Source organism: Haliotis asinina, chromosome 9 (genome assembly GCF_037392515.1).
Source record: "Haliotis asinina isolate JCU_RB_2024 chromosome 9, JCU_Hal_asi_v2, whole genome shotgun sequence".
NCBI classification, from domain to species: Eukaryota; Metazoa; Mollusca; class Gastropoda; order Lepetellida; family Haliotidae; genus Haliotis; species Haliotis asinina.
The window spans coordinates 61,507,338-61,524,278 of record NC_090288.1 but is presented as its reverse complement, the minus strand read 5'-3'; the positions used below and the strand labels follow the sequence as shown (position 1 = coordinate 61,524,278).

The window sequence follows — 16,941 nt, the reverse complement described above, 5'->3', positions numbered from 1 at the left end:
GTTGAAAACGCACATCTGTTACACGCCTGAGGAGGCACATGAGAGCGGAATATGGCTACAAGGAAATCAATACATAGCGATATAGCATACTTCTATGAAACGTGAATACACAACCTTTAACCTCCGGGATCTCACTTGTCCTGTCAGTCATGAGTCTGTCACGGGACCAGGCAATACAGCAGTAACCTGTCGTGATGAGGGAAGATAGTGATAACACTGGTGGTGAATATAAGGGACGAGAAGAGAGTGAGGCAGGGCGGAGTGCTAACTCCAAGTTTGTTTACGTGGTGTCGTCATTTGCTACGCTCGGCGGCTTTCTTTTCGGCTATGACACTGGGATCGTTTCCGGGTCTATGCTCCTAATTAGGCCATATTTCAAGTTGGATACAATATGGACGGAGGTGATAGTAAGTGGGACGGTTGCCTCGGCGGCCATCTTCTCGTTATGTGGAGGATACCTGGCAGATTATGTTGGAAGAAGGAGAGCTATCATGGCGGCCAGTGTCGTGTTCACTATCGGCGCTCTGGTCATGGGTGCTGCTCCGGATAAGGAGCTTCTACTGGTTGGGAGAATCATCGTAGGAATCGGGATAGGTATGCTGTGTAGCTCACCCTTACATAAATAACAGAATTAGGAATTCTTGGCGTTTTAAACTTTGTGTGAATTTTAAAAATATTATTTTGTATAATGTCTTTACATAAAACAGTACCGTTTATGAGTGTGGAGATTACACATAATTATACACAGGTGGCATCTGAAATCTCCGGAAATCATGCCCGCGACTAGGCTTCTACAAGCTTAACAGTTACTTACTTTGCCTAAAAGGAAGTGTCTGTAAAGTACCTTTCAATGATATTAACTCTACATTTAGAAGTTTCTCTAGACAACATTAACTAACAACAAGCTCACTCTCCAAAAACACTACGCAGACCCTTTTCAGATCTATACCTATGTCTCTGAATATATATATAACACTGCACAAAAAGGCTAGGAAAGATAGGTTCAGTGAATGAGCATCCATTTCCATCCTCTTGTTACTTCCAAAGCCTTGATATCAAAGGCGTCTTGTAAAAGTCTACTTTAGTAGTGAGATGGCTTATATGTGTGCTGTCTGACGTCACTTTCCTATGTTCACACATCTCCACCGTGATATAGTTTGTGTAAATATCGATATATATATATTTATCATATAGATAAAGTATTCTATTGTCGCAGGCCGCAGTCACAGTTTCCTGGCCCTTTTAAGGGTGTATTGAGTGATATATATTTAATCAAGGACACTGTATACCGTTCGTATAAATAACTTCATTATCCACTCATTATGAACACTCAGTCTATTGCCATGATGACTCGGTTATTTTCCTCTCACGTGACATTTAATATGAAATGTAATGTATTATGTTAGCAGTAGGGCATTGTTCTGCGATCAGTCAATTTTCTATATGACCTTGGTAACTTCGACAGTAAAGAAATGTGATATGTTTCTACGTTTGCCGAGGCATATACTTAGGAAATGAAATGAAATTAGTTGTATGAATTTTTGAAAATTGGATATATCACATGTTCGAGAATAATTTATGGTTTTTTTTGACATTCTTTGTTTACACATTTTTATCTTTCACTGCCACGTGCTTCTTAATTCTCCCATTAATTCGTGCATTTAACTCACTATAAATATCCCGACGAAATCAATGCACTTCAGGTGTTCTTTTCTTGAAATTGTCCCTCCTGAATGTATTTACCTAGTTCTGATCAAATCATCTGTACTACCGAAATATTTATGCAGGCCCATGTTTTCTGTTCTCTGTGTTTCTATTTTCATACAGTGATTTTATGAAGTGTGCGTCCATCGTCCATTACGTTGACAGGTACCCACCCACCTTTAACGTGTCACGTTGATTTAAAATGTTGATTCAGTTGAGATTTTGATGTTTTCAATACATTTTACTCCATGCTTTTGAATTTTGTAGTTTTTCGAAGATAGAGAAGATGCTATTGCTGTCAATATATTAAGTAATAATGCAGAAGACACTTTGAATATCAACGCCTTTGCTAAGTGACTGTTTTTTACGGTACCGTCAATCGTTAACTATATACAAAGGTGAACCACGGTGCCGTCACACTGTTTGAAGGGGTTGAAACGAACTTGACAAGTGACAAGGGCCGTGATCCTAAGGTGTCATTGTACTCGCGGTACATATTAACCAGTTAAAGATATGCCTGTAGGATGTGGGTTGGCAGTATTTCTTATCAGAACCGATAAGGGATATTATCACCAAAAAAAACGCACAAGTGTGTCGATAAAGCCACACATCGCAAGGCACTAGACGGATAGATCGGAATTTGGAAAAGTGATGCATTCATCTCTTTCATGAAATAAATTCTCCAAACTTATACACGTTGTCCGGACGATAGCACTCACCATAAACACATGACGTGTCCACGCACACGCACATATAATGCAGTTGAAGTGAGCGAATCATGCAGATGTTGCAGCAAGCACAGTTCCCAGAGATCACTTTATGTTGGCTGATATGAGGAGTATTTAACTCGTTTCAGATTAGTTAATGTAAGTTGTGTGCGTGCGTGCGTGTGTGCGTGTGTGCGTGTGTGCGTGCCTGCCTGCCTGTGTGTACATTTAACGACTAACAGACAGTATCTGATCAGTCGTTCTATCCACAAGATCACAAGCGTTTTGTTAAACAAAAAGAAAAAACATAGAAACTAGCTGCCGCATTCGCTACATATTTTAACAGTACTGTCTTTTTCATAATACAGATTAGGCATTGTAATGTAGGTCTCTTGCCTTGAGGATATTTGCAAAGACGATTAGCAAGGGGAATAACTCTTGACAGCTTGTCGCGGTGCATCAGGTGCTCGCCCTATGTCCAATTCGTTTGAGATGAGACAGTTAGAATTTACAAGATGTCTGTTTATCAGGGTTTGCCTCAGTGACAGTCCCAGTGTACGTAGCGGAAGTGGCCCCCAAGAACATTCGAGGGACGCTGGTGACCTTGAACCAGCTCTTCATCACCATCGGCATCCTCGTCTCCTCCATCATCGCCGGCGCCTTCAGCGAACTTCGAGACACGGGGTGGAGGTGATTAGAATTATAGAAATTTGAATATTAGAGCTTGAAAACACCTTTTGAGCCTTTTGTCTCTTTCAACATTGTAACCTTTGATACCTTAGCTAGAAACAGACCTCTCAGACTCCCAACTTCTCCCGTCATTAGCTGATCATCGTTGACGCTGTTGTCGCACCTTTGTGAAAGACAATGTCGTTAGTACTGTGACTCCTTATATAACTGGTGTTGGTGCTCTGAGGTTCTGTAGGACTGTTATTGACACAATCCTGGAACAATTCTGCTATGGCGCCCTATTAGAAAGATGCTGTAAGTTTTCACGTTGTGTCTCAATGTCAGTGATGTTGTGACGCGCTGCAGCAAATGCTGTAGACGACACCCTCTATATTTTGGTAGGAAATGCATGTGGACCCGTTTGTTTTGTAAATATCTCTTCATCCAGTGATCCCATCTATCTCAAACTTTACAAGTGGGTGTTTTGTCAGACAACCAAATCACATTGTAAATCACCGATTTTATGGATTTGTATGAAAAGAATCTGTCTGTGTAACTGTCAACAAAATACAGAGCAAAATCCACCCTGCTTGCAGAGCGAGTCAGCCAATGACCCGTAACAGCGGCAGCGTTGGGTCAGAAAGGTAAATGCACGTGCAGTTCATGATAGTTACCTGTTCACTGCACAGTGATGGATCGATTGGATCATTGGATGAAAAAAAACGAAAACGGGTCCACATGCATTTATATATCAATGTCGTCGATACTGTGACACCCTGTACCAAGGTTGTTGACATGACGCCCTGTACCAAGGCTGTTGACGTGACGCCCTGTACCAAGGCTGTTGACGTGACGCCATTTAACAATGCTGTTAAAGTTTTGACTTTCTGAAACAATCTATGACGCCCTGTAGCAATGATATTGACACTCTTATGTATGAATGTCCATTTTACTTTGTGACGTCATGTAACAATATTGCATCATGAAATATGATGGCTCACCTTAACAATGGTGTTTACGCATTAGAATATCTGTAGCCAAGCTGTTAACAATGGCGCATTGTAGCGATGCTGTTAACAATGGTGCATTGTAGCGATCGTGTTGAGCCTATACGTCCTGTAAAAGATCATTCACGTTTGGGCGCCCTCGCAATGCTGTCGACCTTGTCATGCTGTGTAGCAGTTCACGCCCCAAAGCAGTGGGCTGTGCAGTTAAATTCCGCGTTAAACAGATATGCAGAACGAGTCAGCGAATAGGTAGCATTAACTGCTGTAACTCTGATAATGACGAAGACTTGAAGTCAGGCAATCACGCTGGTACTGGATTCTTTATCAAGGCTAGCATTACACTGAACTCTGAAAGAAACGCGAAAAATGTTTTAGGGGCGTTGTCGTTTTACGTGATAGCGATACGGTGCCTCACATTGAAATTGTGTTTTCGAATCCCGATTATGCTTCAACTCCCAAATTACTACAATCTGTACTTTTAATGACTATCGGTATTAAGCTCAGAGCTGGCACTGCGTCGTCGTACTTCTGACAGACCAAGCGCCGAAAAAGGTTTACGACACTGTTTACAGCATATTACTTGTACAGCTTCAAATAGTCAGGGACAAACTACACGTTTCCTCTGGAGCCGAGTGTACTAGTTTGTTCAGTGTACACCATTACTTCTGTAGGGCGTCATGTTGGCAAGAATAACTGTAATCGTTCCCTATGTATAATTCATGTAACATGCAGCGTGGAATTATTAAGAAAAGGTCATAACGTGATCTATAATTGTGAACATGTGATCCGGCTGTGAGCCTGTGATCCGATATCAGCTATTATCTGACAGACATGACTTTCCTGACTTATAAACACATGAGCTGAGCTGGTCGCGCCAAAACATCCGTTACAAACTTTTTAACTCTCATATTTGTCGTACACTGCAGTTATCTTGCTATAAATCGCGTTAATCCTCAAAACCAGATGCTATAACAAGGTGATATAGCGATGTGATAAAACATGCGCTTGAACTAGGCATTATAACGAGGTGTTTTCATATTTCACAAGGTACATGCTGGGACTAGCTGCCGTACCCGGTATTGTGCAGTTTCTGGGGTTCCTCTTCCTCCCGGAGAGCCCTCGATGGATGCTCGATTCAGGGAACCAGAACAAAGCTCGTGAAATTCTCGTGCAGATTCGCGGAACAACAGATGTGGAGGAAGAAATGGCGGCCATTGAACAGAAACTGGAGGAGTCCAGGAAAGCCTCTTCGTTCAGTAAGATCTCAAAAATTATGCATCCAAATGAAAAAACATATACACACCATATTTATGAAAGAGATACAAAGCCGTGACTCAAAAGAGAGGTTTAATGTCAAGGAAATGTCAATTTCTACACAATTAGCATTACATGTAGGTTATTAATGTCCATGGCGTTTGTGACTCTTGATGGACGCCGTCAACGTTATTTCAAGTGTTTTCTGATATCATGACTTTGTAATCAAGTCTGTTTTTCGAAAGGTGAATTTATCGTTTGAGTTTTACTTTCATATGACTCATATGGTATTAGGAGCACACATGAACACTCTTTAACTCCTGTTAGTATATCAACATTTGATAACTTAGCTTGTGCAAATGCAGACATCTGTGGTAGTTAACAGTTTTGTCTTTTCTTGATGAAATCAACCCATTTAAGTCTACAGTATATATGTCTGAAACACAGTATTAGCTGCTGGCAGACTAACGTTTGCAGTGCGTTCGTTATTCAAAGGCGGAAATGAAACAGTTGATTGAAGAAGTACAGTCATATACACTGAAACCCAACTAACAAATGTTCCTTTGACGGGCGTACCAGTGCGCGTGAGCTCATAGTTACTGAGAACTTCTGAAAAACGAAAACACTAAGACCACACAACGGCAGATGTTACATCTACGTGACTTTAATTTTTGAAAGGTAAACTCGTCAAAGGTTTTCTTCCTGCTTTAACAGAAAGGCCATTTCACAATAAAAGGGGGTATCTTAATAGCTAGTCGGGAGAAAGGATATGTTGAAAGTTGAGTTTTTAGGAACGGATTCATTCCCAGGCCGTGAATGTGTATAGAGTTTGCAGATAAGTGGCCCGACTGTAGCACCATACACGAGATATTCACCCCATGCCACAGGCCGAACCAGAGTAGGGTTGCAAGGGTGCGCACCCCACTTTGGTCTTGTAATTTTGTTAAATGACCGTTGAAACTCGGGTGAAAATCAAGCGTGCACCCCACCTTGCCTTTTCTCAGTAGTGTGCACCCTCAAGAAAGCTGTATCCGCTCCTGCACATCGTTTCAGAAAACGGATGTACCCTGAGCCAGGTGCTCACCACCCCCCACGTCAGGCGGAGTCTGTTTGTCGGTGCCGGGCTTCAGTTCTTCCAGCAAGTGTGCGGCATTAACACCGTTATGTACGTACAGTCATCAATGGCTTCATCCATCCCCGTGGGCATTCGGCTTCATCATACTACTTACAATACTACTGGGGGTATTGGGGGTCGGCGGAGCGTTTGACATGCCGGATGACCTCAAAACGTAACAGAACATCTTTTGTAATAGGACTACGTTCAGATGAGGAAGACAAATAAAAATTTGCACATTATGCCAGTTGCTTTAAAAAGCGTCAAAATACGGTATTTCTGTCGGGGCCAAACGCTATAAGCTTTTGCTAAAACATTTGTTTCACAATTGGATGATGTCGGTTGTGTAATGCATATGTCAGCACAGAGGAAGATCATATACAAGGTGTATAATCATCACTGGTTGGCGTCTGTTCCAGTTACTACAGCGCGACCATCATGGTGATGGCGGGTTTCTCTGTACGACATGCTATCTGGCTAGTTGTGGCGCCCAACGCAGTCAACTTCCTCGCCACCTTCATCGGCATGTACCTCATCGACAAACTGGGCAGGAAGGTGTTGCTTCTATGTAGCCTTGTGGGTAGGTGGACGAGTAGTTTGGCGGTGGTTACAGAGGGGATGGGTGACTGACGGGCAGGAACCTAGAGAGGTGAAGAAAAGATGGGACGGTGAAACAGTGATGAGACTGAATACAAATCACTTTGGGCCCAGTGGGTTTGAGCACAGAAAGGGCTGAACATAAAGGGGGTTAATCACAGGGAGAATTGAGCATAGAATGGGTTGTTCACCGAGAGTGTCGAGCACAGAGAGGTTGAGCACAGAGGAGGCAGAGCAGAGAGAGGGTTCAGCATAGAAGGGTGCATCACAGAGAGGTTGAGCATAGAGCTGAGTATAGAGAGGATTGAGCATAGAGGGGGTTGAGTACAGAGAGGTTGAGCATGGAGCTGAGCACAGAGAGGATTGAGCATAGAGGGGGCTGAGTACAGAGAGGGTTGAGCATAGAGGGGACTGAGTACAGAGAGGGTTGAGCATAGAGGGAGTTTATCACAGAGAAGGTTGGGGATAGAGAGGATTCATCACATAGATGTTTGAGCAAACAGGGGATTCATCGCAGAGTGAGTTAAGAATAGACGGCACTAGGCATAAAGGGGGTTAATCACAGGGAGGAATAAGCATAGAGGGGCAGAGATATCTCACACATATCAAACTCTTGTTTGTAAATACACATGTAAATTATGACTGTTTTGAGACGTGGGTTAATAAGGGTCCAATATACCATGATGAACATGTTTCAGGTGTATTCATCTCTCTTGGCATCCTGGCCACCGGCTTTCAACTCGCCGCCATTAAATCTCCACCAATCAACGTGACGGAGACATTCAACAATGAAACGTATACCGGCGCTTGTAACAAACTGTACAGGTAATCCTCACTCAGTTCAACCCCAAACAATACTGTAATTGATAATCGCTGAAAAAAATCGATGTTGCATAATTCATAATCCACTCACTCTCTCTGTTAGATGTAAACGCCTATAGTGTCTGTGTAAAGATGTATCTCAGATGTCTCTTCGAGATAGGGGTTGTGGCAATCTGAAAGATTGGTGGGGGGCGGGTAGCCGAGTGGATAAAGCGTTTGCTCGTTACACTGCAGACCCGAGTTCGATACCGTGATATTGCTGGAATATAACAGCACAGTCTATAGCGTCTGTTTCATATCCTCAGCAACTGCAATCAGTGCACTACGAACACCGACTGCGGCTTTTGCTACGACGTCTCCACAGATGGTTCCTGTCTACCTGTCGATTCTAACGACAATGGTCGCTCATTGGTTGGGCGGTGTAATGCAAGTGACCAATCGGGGTCCAGCTTCACGTTCGCCTACGGATATTGTCCTAACAACTATTCATGGATGCCTGTCCTCGGGATGGTGCTATTTGTGTTCTCATTTGCACCAGGTAAGAACCAAAATGTTCATGGAACGCAATAATATAATTTTCTGAAAAATGTTGTGTCGGATGGAATGTGTCATATATTAAACATTCCATATATTGATATAATCATGTAGAATCTGACTCGACACTGCTGCCACTTTGTGGCTGGATTATTGCTGAGCACGGAGTTAAACAAACAAATATGATTTTGTGTTTGGTGTTATCGAAGTATGGCTTTACTATTCTGCCTGTGTAGTCTCAACTGCCCCAAGAATAAACAATATTAGATGAATTTTAGGAGCCAAATGTTTTGCATTCTTTTGATACTAATATATGATTTTAAATCATAAAGACATTTTGATTTCTTTTCATAAAAATCAGTTAAATCTTCCACTAGTATGACCTGAGATTTTGTCCTATATGACCACACGTCCTATATAAGACAACTATTTTGACCATGGCTGGTTACGTTTTCAAGGCCTTGGACCAATACCTTGGACAGTAAATGCGGAGATATACCCCCTGTGGGCACGTGGCACGTGCACGGCCATAGCAGGAGCCACAAACTGGACATTCAATCTGCTCATCTCCCTCACGTTCTTGACCCTCACAGAGGCCATTACAAAGTATGGTGAGTAAAATGTCTGCATTGCCATGTAGTGGGATAAGGCAATTTCCAGACAGAAAGTGTCATCGTCTATACGGCAAAGAATATTCGGATCCAATTGAGTCTGCAGTTGTGTGACGTCATTACAAGTGTTGTATCCTACTTTTGTATGGCGGAGTGAAATATTGTTTAACGTAGTAAGGGTACTCTCAACTGTTCTCACCAGAGACAGTCTGTAGGATTTAGTATCATGACCTTAAGGTTACGTGCTTTCAGAAATAAATCATGGTCGTTAAACGCAACTCGGTCATGAATCATTATGTATTCTTGCCATATCATTAGCAAATCATGACACCGAAAACAATAACGAATATACGTTGAAGTGTAAACACGTCGTGGTGTAAACACGTCGTGGTGTAAACACATCGTGGTGTAAACACGTCGTGGTGTAAACACATCGTGGTGTAGGTGGAGATCGAGCTGCTGACTGATTGGTAGTATATAATCATGGATTGCGTGGTCATTTACGTAAATGATGAATATAAGACTTTCTTTGACGTCTTACAGGAACCTTTTGGCTGTACGGAGGCATGTGCGTGGTAGGGTTTATCTTCGTTGTCATATTCCTCCCAGAGACTAAAGACAAAAGTCTTGAAGAAGTGGAACAGCTGTTTATGACTTCCGGGTCACGTGAAGAGAGGATTCACTTCTTACATGCAGATCAACTGAGCAAGCAATACACCGCTAAGACAGGAGACAAGGAAACAGCGTTAGGTTCAGATGCTTGACAGATCTGTCTTCTTAGTGACTAATTCATTATCGTATAAGTCTGTGATCAGAAAGGGCTAGACCATATATTTTACAGATGTCTATTTCTACATCATACATGTGTAAATACATATTGTTGTTTCATGCACAAAACGGAAGGCTACTGTGCTCACGAATTCGATAACGAAAGGTTGTGCTCCCAATGTGATCCCGAATATATGAACAGATCACACCTAGGCCATACCAGACTTTGAAACAAGTCCGTGTTTGGGTACCGGGACCATCAATGTGACGAAACCAGTGCGAATCTGGCGACGAAACTCCAGTTAGAGTTTAAGGGCTAACTGAGTAAAAACAGAGCACAGGACTGGACATATATTTTCTTGAAGTAATTTCCTATAAGGTAATCGGTAATGCATGTTGACAATCAAACATAATATTTAATAATAGTTCAGCAATAGTAATCCTCGTGTCCATTTTACTTGGTGTCTAAATCGGTTTTCATTTGACAAATTACGCTCAGTAATGTTTACATCACTGAACGTCGCATGTGTTTGTCATAGCTCTCTGACATAGTTATCTTAACCTTGACAACAGCTGGAGCAGACAGTTCTGTATGTTTCTCAGTGCTTACAAACCTAACGTAAACAGTACAGCTGGATGTCATAGAAAATACAAACCCAATATTTCCACTGCCAGCCGATGTTCAAGCTAGTTCCATCACTTCACTAATTACTTTTTGAAAGAATCCAGTCCATGTAGAGTGATGCTGAATGTTCGAGCTAATATCAAAAAGCTGGTATCTCATCTTGATTACTGCTATCCGATAGGGACACTATCTACGACGGTTAAAGGGTGTGACAATATTTCAGTATAACGTAGGCTCAAAACGTTTTCATTCAAATGTCTCTGACATTTGATAGCTCGCCAGTGAGACACGTTTCGATACTGACCTCACCTCTAAACATACTTGCGTATTACTGACTAGTATTATTGCATAGATACTAACACGTTATTCACCTCACGTGCAAAGACATCCACCAGCTATTGACCTCACCTGGAAACCACACGTGCCATTGTCTATATTACGGGTATGTGCAATAAAGGAGCCCCACTCTCACTTCCGGAACCATGGCTCCATCCCCACAAACTTCACGGTGGACACCCTACTGTCACCTCCCCAACCACGGTACTATCCCCAACAGACGTCACGGTGGACACCCCACTCGCACCTTCCCAACCACAGTTCTATCCCAACAGACCTCACGGTGGACACCCCACTCTCACCTCGTCCGCCACAGTTCTATCCCCACAGACTTCACGGTGGACACCCCACTCTCACCTCCCCACAACGGTATTATCCCCATCAGACTTCACGGTGGAAGCCCCACTCTCACCTCCCCCACCACGGTTGTATCCCCAAAGACTTCACGGTGGACACCCCTCTCTCACCTCCCCAACCACGGTTCTATCCCCACAGACTTCACGATAGACACTCACTCTCACCTCGTCCGCCACAGTTCTATGCCCACAGACCTCACGGTGGACACCCCATTCTCACCTTCCCCAACACGGTTCATGTGACACCAACCCCGTCAACCATGCGTCTGTTCCCGACAGTGTTCACGGTGGACACTTCACTCACTCACCTCGTCTATCGATGGTTCTCGGTTCTGTTCCCAATCATAGGTCTCCGTCTGCATCTCATTTAATCATTGAACAGGTCACTTTTGTATTCGTGTATATTTTATTTATCAGAGTATTACGTCATCTCGTCGCTAGACTCGGGAATATAACTGTCGATGCTGACCATCACGTTTTGACATATAATATCTTGGTAATGGCGTAATATCAAATATCAAGTATCTTATAAGTGTATATGTCTTTCAAAGGTGATCCCGGGTGTTGCTTTTGTGAATTGTCATCTTTACACTAAGTCTTTAACCTTCAAGTACAACTTTGGTAATCTCTTTAACTACAACAAGATTAGTTGAACCTATCCACCAAGCCAATATCACTCGCCAAAGCAGCATTCAAACTGACATTTGCTTAGTTTAAGCTGACACAGCATGCTGCGGAACACTCTCTAACTTTGAGAGACTCTACTTCACAACCAACAGAATAATAAGTGTCTTGCCACTGACATTGTCACTTTGCCAAATCTTGAATAAACTGTATGATAACATCAACGTGTGCTGTGTTGTGTTAAATTTCACACCTCACACTTTCTCTTCCACCTCCCAATTTCCATTCTTGTACCATTACGGGGAAACCGCTGCTAACTCGGTATAAGAAAGAAGAAAAGTAGCTTTGGACATAAGTATACATTGTCAGTATTTTGGGTTAAGGATAGTAGGTGGATAGATGGATGGATAGTCAATGCTGCTGTTGTCGGTATATTTCACATGTTGAATTTAGCGAAATTGGCAATCCGAAGTACATCTATAGCAAACGCCATTTCAAGTATGACTTTCAAAGGTAGATTCTTCCTCCGATACGTTTGAAACATATCAAATGTGCCTATAATAACATTGCACTGCCTCACGCAGTCTATCCGCCAGTATGTTATTATCTTCTAAAATCAATAGTCCAGTTTATGGCATAACTTTCTAATGTTAGCATGCAGGTATAGGAACGGTGAACATCTGTCAACATTGAAAGAGGCCGAAGTCTTATACACCAGAAAGTGTTTATTTACGGTAATTGATAGGTCAAGCAGGTCGCAGGTGTCAAATAACTGTCAAAATGATCTTGTATAAATTACAATGCAAAAGGTATCATGTAAGAAACACAAGATACAAGGAACTATTCTGTCTGAGCCTGAGGTATAATACTATTTGTTATCTGAACTTCATTCAGCAAGACTTGACCTTGTTTTCCGAGTTTTGTAGAAGACTTTTCTCTCGGCTGTCCAAAGAGGTATCTGTGGAGACGTAATCGTTTAACTCGATATGGGTTCCGGCTGCAGATTTCGTGGAGCCAACGCATACGAATCAGTTGGATGCTACGGACATTCGAAGCCAGACTGGTAGACTGAAGCCAGGACAAGACCCAATTTGTAGACTTGCGCATTGTCTTGATGGCAGAGGGCACATCTTTTCAGTTTCATACACCAAATAATTCCATACATATATGTAGTTAATTTCCACGTTTGGAGGATTGTCTCTCAAGACGACACCCTCAGCAGGCATAAACGTTCCAGGTGATACAACCTTCGCTTTCCAGTGCTGATGTTACATGCTCCATATGTTTGTTTTTACCCGTCCTTATAGTAATGAACCTAGGTTTTATCCACATGTAAATGTTCCCTATAGAACCTCTCTGGGTCAGAGCTAGATTATCATAAGATGTGCCTGGAGGTTTTGAATCTGACATCAGAAGCTTTAGGCCCTAAGGACATGAACCTTTCTTAACAGCAAAAGCCTGTGTGAACATGAAAGTATGAACATGTCCATGTGAAGCAACAATAATACCAAAACATATTATCGTGGTTTAAATTGATAAAGGGCAAGGGCATGAAAAGTTGTCTGCGGGTCCGTTTGTCACCAAATAACGATGACATGTACTATGAAGCACGTGTTTGCAGTTACTGCTCCCGTTGTGTCATTAGTTAGTCCCCCATCATTAAGACACCATTAGTTTCTTAAACGACTGTTACTGTGATGGGCTTTCAAGATGTTCCTAGGAAGGTTTTGGTCAGATATTAGCAGATTTGGGCCCCAAGACATAATTTTCTTGACTGCAGAAGCAGAATTATGTGAAAATGGAAGTGCTTTCATGTATGAGTTTGGGGTTTTCACTGTCGTCTACCGCACTGACACGGTTATTCCCGATTTTGAGATATTTTACAACTTATCATTCTCATTTGGTAACAAACGTGGTACACATTTTCAAGACTTTCGTTAACATTGGGGCATTCATTCCCTGGTTCTCTGACGACTATTTCAACTCACAGGCGACATTGTAACCTCGTCACTTTTCTCTGCCCTCCTCTGCTGTCCTCTTCCTCGACAGCATACGAACGACCAATATCCCTCCCGTACTTCGGGGGACACCAGCCACAAAAGGGGGTTCACTCCTGAGTTGGCATATGCCAGCCAGTGGGATACAGAAACTGCCTTGTGAGGGGCATACACACCAAATGCGCTTAGGGGGAATATAACATAGAAAGGTGTTCGCATCAACATATAGGCAGCACAGACCAAGAGAACTCCCACAATCCGTTTCCTGGAGTATTCGTCCTGTTCTTGAGTCAACTTTCGCCATTTCAACAGGATGCCAATATCGACGCCGATGCACACAAATATCGGAATAAAGAAAGTTATCACTGGAGATAATATTTTTTGGGGCGGTTCAACTATGAAATAGCATTGGTTTTGGTACTTCTCAACTTCATTTAGGACGATAGTTATGAATATGGCGATAGCTGCACCTATCGCCCACGGGAACACCATCATCAGACAGACGATGACGCACTTGGTCGTCCCAGTCGTCGTCTGACTGCCTTGTTTAATATTCACCGAGCGTTCAGAACTGATGATTATAAGAGTCACGATAGAAACAATGCCAAGCATCCAGTCGGACGTGACCCAAACGTGACAAAAGCTTTCTCCAAATATCCAGAACCCTTTGTAGTAGTAGAGAGCAGCATATGGTGCAACCCCAACACCTACCAGTGCGTCAGCGACAGAAAGGTTAGTGATGAGAAGCCAGAAGAGACTGCGGCGTCTGACGCCGTCCCTGACGATGCTGATGATGAAGGTGACATTGGAGACAGTGACCCAAATGGCGAGGATGACGCCAAAAATACCAATAAATCTATCACTGAAGTCTACCGTATTCGATACGTAACTGTCGGTCTTGTTCCAAACCAATGATTCCATGGCGAAGCTGGAAACAGATAACATTAGAATAGGTTGAAATATCCAATCTGTTGTCGTTTACCTCCTGTTATATCTTGTTGGTTGTAACTATAAACTCTTGACACTACACAATGGCAATATACTCGTTACATGAACTGTCATGAAGTATGGCTTGGGTAGCCTAGTGGTTGACGCTTTCGAATTTCAAACCGAAACCCGAGTTCGATTCCGTATATAGTTCTAATGTCTATTCTGTACTCTCCCCCGAAACATCGAGGTAAAACCTCAGTCACTTACTCAGGAATAAAGGAACAAATATTGCCTAATTACAAACTTAAGAATTCCCTTCTAAAATGGAAAAGCGAAAACAGCAACAAAACATACATAAATACATAAACACATACATACATACATACATACATATATACATACATACATACATACATACATATATACATACATACATACATACATACATACATACATACATACATACATACATACATACATACATACACACATACATACATACATACATACACACACACACACATACATACACACACACATACATACACACATACATACATACACACATTGCTGCACGGTGTAGGACATCTATAGAAGTAGCAAACAGAGGAACGCTAATCACGTTGCTGTAAATTGTATGAAAAGGTCATATTGCTGTCAAATTAGGGTTGTTGAAGTGTAAGTGTATTGGCGTTTTTATAGTTACGCCCCCATTTTCTGTAGACATGATGCTGTTGTAACTAGTGTCGTTTGTTACTGCGGACTCTTTGGTGTGTGGAAGTTGAGAAACTTTAAAACACTACAAACATGGATCTGTCTTGTTCGCTAGTCAACTCATTAATTCACACAAAAAACAAAGTCAGTAATATGTACAATGATCTTCAACTGAGAAGAACCAGTTATTGTTTTCTAATGGAAATATTCCAACATTCGTGATTCATCAATGATTACATCACAAACTTTCAGAAATCGAGAATATAAACGTACCTTTAGAGAAAGACAAATTGGTAACTGTAGAAGCGGCCGAACACTATCTTTCCTGTAACCAGAGTTGCAACACCCAACTGCTTGCAATCCTAAGGGACCTTAGAGTCGGCTACTTTCTCGTCTCCGAACAGAACTGATACACCCAGTTGCTTGCAATGTTTACAGAACTTGAAGTCAGCCAAGCACTGTCTCCCTTCTGATCCGAGTTGATACACCGAGTTGCTTGCAATGCTAACCATACAGTTGTCCAAACTCTGTCCAACAGCGCTGGTTGTGGGCTAATTCGGGCAGTTTCCTTTAATGGAGCACTTATCCCTACATCTTGTATTGGTGTCAAACGTTTCGGTGACATTCAGATCTGCAGTATCCAGCCCCAGCTCGCCTTCAAAAGTCAGTGAGTATACGTCGTATGCATTTTTTTCGACGGAATCAACATTTTTCTTCCAGTTGTAGATAATTGTGTCTAAACCAGGCAATCCAGTGATCATCAGCATCATCATCAATCTACACATTTGGGATGCGATGATACACGTCAACTAAGTCAGCGAGCTTTATCACCCGATCCCATTAGACGCCTTTCACGACAACCATGGGTTTCTGAAGATCAATTCTAACCTGTATCTCCATGGGAACACACCAGAAAGTATTGAGCACATCCAGTAAATAACATTTCGAAAGTGTACAACCACAACTAATACTCACGATAGTGTCTGAAAGGTGTTGTCACCTAAGTCAGTAGTAGACTCTTCGTCACCAAAGCAAATAGTTTGTGCTTGCCATAGGAACTCACTCTGAGAACGGCCATACTGAAAGCATGGGTTCGGATCCCAAATGCAATTCAGACCATAAAATCCCAGAATTTCTACTGTACTAAAACAGTGTCATCCCTAATGTAACATTTTTACTTCTGACCGTTTTCCAAAGGGCAGTGTGTATCTATTTATAACCGACCATCAATAGTCTAACAATATGAGCAGCTCCAAGAGGATTGGGCATTCTTCGTAAGAAACAGGCTGTAAGACACCGGGGTCAAATGGGGCTCTATCGTCACGCGAAATATTATTGATCACAATGAGTGACGTGCATAAATATGTATGTATGTGCGTACGTTTTTGCGTAATCGTGCGCACTAAAACTATTCAGGGACTTCCTCTGTCAGCAGTGATAGCATGACAGTTACTTTGGGGTTAATGTCACCTGATCCCGTGTTTAACATGGCGGACTTGATATATTTTCCACCTGTCAGTTTCTTTGGGGTTAATGTGTACGATGGTTAAAGCTTGTGACAATATTTCAGTA

General features: G+C 42.2%; 2 protein-coding genes across 2 annotated transcripts; one reads left to right on the top strand and one right to left on the bottom strand.

The window, feature by feature from the left end:
- The first annotated feature begins 104 nt into the window (after positions 1-104).
- LOC137296553 (proton myo-inositol cotransporter-like) lies at positions 105-11,952 on the top strand. The gene is made up of 9 exons (XM_067828359.1): positions 105-594; positions 2,942-3,101; positions 5,135-5,343; positions 6,395-6,506; positions 6,875-7,035; positions 7,751-7,877; positions 8,180-8,412; positions 8,867-9,019; positions 9,563-11,952. The coding sequence occupies exons 1-9, from the start codon at positions 195-197 to the stop codon at positions 9,781-9,783; spliced, it is 1,776 nt and encodes a 591-aa protein (XP_067684460.1). The 5' UTR covers positions 105-194; the 3' UTR covers positions 9,784-11,952.
- Positions 11,953-12,438: 486 nt separating this feature from the next.
- Positions 12,439-15,879, bottom strand: LOC137296339 (beta-1 adrenergic receptor-like). The gene is made up of 2 exons (XM_067828112.1): positions 15,643-15,879; positions 12,439-14,653 (listed from the first exon to the last, which is right to left on the bottom strand). The coding sequence occupies exon 2, from the start codon at positions 14,644-14,646 to the stop codon at positions 13,708-13,710; it is 939 nt and encodes a 312-aa protein (XP_067684213.1). The 5' UTR covers positions 14,647-14,653; positions 15,643-15,879; the 3' UTR covers positions 12,439-13,707.
- Between the last annotated feature and the right edge of the window lie 1,062 nt (positions 15,880-16,941).